Source organism: Nicotiana sylvestris, chromosome 7, assembly GCF_000393655.2.
Source record: "Nicotiana sylvestris chromosome 7, ASM39365v2, whole genome shotgun sequence".
NCBI classification, from domain to species: Eukaryota; Viridiplantae; Streptophyta; class Magnoliopsida; order Solanales; family Solanaceae; genus Nicotiana; species Nicotiana sylvestris.
This window is the reverse complement of record NC_091063.1, coordinates 18,737,286-18,740,513: the sequence shown is the minus strand read 5'-3', so window position 1 is coordinate 18,740,513 and position 3,228 is coordinate 18,737,286. Positions and strand designations below refer to the sequence as shown.

Below are 3,228 nucleotides of genomic sequence, written 5' to 3'. Positions count from 1 at the left end.
GTGGTGATCGTGGTGCAGAGAAATTATGAGTGTATCCCTGATCATTACAGAAATCTTCAAATGCTCTACTTTCAAATTCTCATCCATGATCACTCTGAATTGTTGAGATCAAATATCCCTTTCCTCTTTATTCTTTTTGCAGAAAACTTCAAATTTTCTTAGTGCTTCATTCTTATGAGATAAGAAAATTACCCAAGTGAAATGTGAATAATCATCAACAATAATAAAAACATATCTTTTTCCTCCTATACTAGCAGTTCTAGTATGCCCAAATAAGTCCATATGAAACAATTTCAAGGGTACAATATCTTTATTTTTGAAAGAGTTTCTGGTCTGCTTACCAATTTGACGTGCATCATAGATATGAGTTCTAGAAAAATTCAGTTTGGGTAGGCCAACAACTAACTCATGTTTGGACAATTTTTTTATCAAATGCATGCTAGCATGACCAAGTTTCTTATGCCATAACCGTGGATCATCAAACATGGACGTTGAGCAAATATGACCATCTATCTTTTCAAAACTATCAAGGATGTAAATATTTCCATATCTTTTTCTAGGAAGGACTGTTTTACCTGATTCATCTTCAATAGCACAGCCTATTTTCTTAAAATTTACCGCATATCCTGAGTCGCATAGTTGACTTATGCTCAGGAGATTGTAGTTGAGTCTGTCGACGAGATAAACTTCAGTGATGTCACAGTTGTTATTGAAGGGAATTGTTCCAGTACCAATTATTTTACCTTTTGAGTCATCCCCAAACTTAACGCTTCCTCCATCAATTTTTGTAACTTCTTTGAATAGGTTTTTGTCGCCTGTTATGTGACTGGAACACGCACTGTCTAGATACCATTTTCCTTTGCGGCTTATTCTGTGGTGTTACTGTAAAACAAAGTGATTACTTTCTTTTAGGTACCCAAGCTTGCTTGGGTACTGGAAGGTTAGTATTGCTAGGTTCAGAATTGTTTTTTGGTTTCCAAACCCATCCTGAAACATTTGCTTTACGAAAGCGACAAAAAGAATATTTGTGCCCACTTTTGTTACAGTAGTGACACGTAACTTCTGACCCACCTTTAGGTCTTTCATTACTGTTAGTACTAGTGAACTTTGTTCTGGCTAGTCCTTTTTCAGTTGACTTGTAAGTCGTCTGGTTTGACCTGACAGAACTGTGACTGGTGGATTTGCGCATGCCATTAAGTTGCATTTGCAATTCCTCAAACTCTTCTTGAAGTACTTCTTTTTCAATTTCACATACTTCATGTTTGAGTTTCCAGTCTTTAACCTCTTTATTTAGTCTCTTAAGCTCATTCATCATTTTTTGAGACTCTTTCAAAGTTAAATCAAGAATATCCTGCAATTCATTGCATCTTTCACAGTTATAAGATCTTACCTCACTTGTTTCACCTCGTGCTATGAAACAGTTTTCATTTTCGTCATCTGAAGTGTCCTCATCTGTCCAGCATCCTGAGGATTTGTTCATTTCATTTTTCAGAATCGTCATGAAGCAACGATTTGCTATCTCTTCGTGGTCTTAACTGTCCTCATCACTCCAGCTTTCAAAAGATTTGTTCTTGTTAAAGCCTCTAGAAATTTTTCTTTTTAGTTCTGGGCATTCAACTTGAATGTGTCCAAATCTTCCACACTCATAACATTTTCCATCATTCTTGTCTTGTTCGTTGTATTGCCTGGATCGTCTTAGTGGAATTCTTCCTTTCTTTGTATTTCTAAATCTTCTCATTAAGCCATCCATGTTTCTCGATAGCATAGCAATCTCTTCTCGTAGAGTTTCAGGATCACCATCATATTCGTTTTCAGCTATTTCAGTTGAAGCCTTGAATGTGACTATTTTTCTTTTTTCTTCTTGACTAGTCTTCTTGAGATGCGTCTTTTCAAAGGCTATGAGTTATCCTCGTAGTTCATCATATGATAATTTATTTAATCCCGAGATTCAAGTGTGACTACTTTGGTGTGCCACGTGGTTGGCAGGCTTCTGAGAATTTTTCTAACTTGATCACCACTAGTATATGGCTTGCCAAATGCCTTTAGATCGCTTATTATTTTGCTGAACCTAGCAAACATATCTTCAATAGATTCTCCCTCTTTCATTGAGAAGAGTTCATAATCATGAACCAACATGTTGATATGTATTTCTTTTACTTTGCTGGTTCCTTCGTATGTAACCTCAAGCTTGTCCCACATTTCTTTGGTTGTGTCACAACTAGAGATTTTCTCATATTCTTTACCATTTATAGCATTATGAAGTAGATTTCTCGCTTTATTGTTAACCCGTACCACTTCCATTTGCTCTTTTGTATATGAATATATATCTTCAGGATCAGCAAGTGATGGAGTAGCAGCTGGCAAGGGATAGTTCCCCTTTTTGATGACTCTCCAAACTTTAACGCCATAAGCCTCGACAAAGATTTCCATACGCACTTTCCAGTGTGAAAAATGTTGTCCATTGAAGTATGGTGGTCTAACTTGTGAAGTTCCTTCCTGGAAGAGAGAGCCTATGATAACTTGATTTGTCGTGATCTTTTCTCACAAGTTGTTAAGCAAAAGTAGAATGTGAGCGCAGCTCTGATACCAATTGAAAGTACAAGGGGGTGGAGGGGGTGGAGGTGAATTGTATATTTTTAAACTTAATCTCTATTAGTTGACTGGTTTCTGGATTAGTTGATTAGATGCAATAACCTAATAGTTATAATAACAGAATATAAAACACAGAAAGTAAGTGCATGAATTAAAGACACTAGAATTTTATACTGGTTCGGATTCAATGTGAATCCTAGTCCAGTCCCCTTGGGTTGCAAGGGAGTTCTCTTTAGTAAATGCGTTTCTTCGAGTACAATGGAAATGACGTGATAGCTCAGTTCTTATAACACTCGTCTCTTTTGATACAATGCCTCACCAGTGTTGTACTCTTCTTTTTTCTCTGACTTGTTACACAACAAATCTTAGAGAACTACAATGTTTGTTTGCAGTAGAATAATGAGAGGTTTTTTTGGTTCGATCAAAGTATATTTATCTAAGGTTTGATGCTGAGTATAAATACTTTGGTGAAGACTGTTTGCTGATGAGACTTGACAACCCAAGAGATTTGATCCTTGGAAAGAGATTGATTCTTTCCAATAATAAGATTGCTTGCCATTGCTCTTCCTTGATGAGAGAAAATTGACAGCTTTCTTTCTACAGTTGTTAGCAATGAAGGTTTACTCCTTGATTGTT

The 3,228-nt window shown here is 36.4% G+C and overlaps 1 protein-coding gene across 1 annotated transcript; it reads right to left on the bottom strand.

Moving 5' to 3' along the window:
- Positions 1-1,531: 1,531 nt before the first annotated feature.
- LOC104232864 (uncharacterized) lies at positions 1,532-2,430 on the bottom strand. The gene is made up of 2 exons (XM_009786150.2): positions 2,008-2,430; positions 1,532-1,885 (listed from the first exon to the last, which is right to left on the bottom strand). The coding sequence occupies exons 1-2, from the start codon at positions 2,428-2,430 to the stop codon at positions 1,532-1,534; spliced, it is 777 nt and encodes a 258-aa protein (XP_009784452.2).
- Between the last annotated feature and the right edge of the window lie 798 nt (positions 2,431-3,228).

Bases quoted from the DNA above. Each gene is read 5' to 3' on its own strand.
- LOC104232864 (XM_009786150.2), bottom strand. From the start codon at position 2,430: ATGGAAATCTTTGTCGAGGCTTATGGCGTTAAAGTTTGGAGAGTCATC. The intron at 1,886-2,007 runs GTTAGAAAAATT...GCCTTTGAAAAG, and splicing joins CATATACTAGTGGTGATCAA to ACGCATCTCAAGAAGACTAG.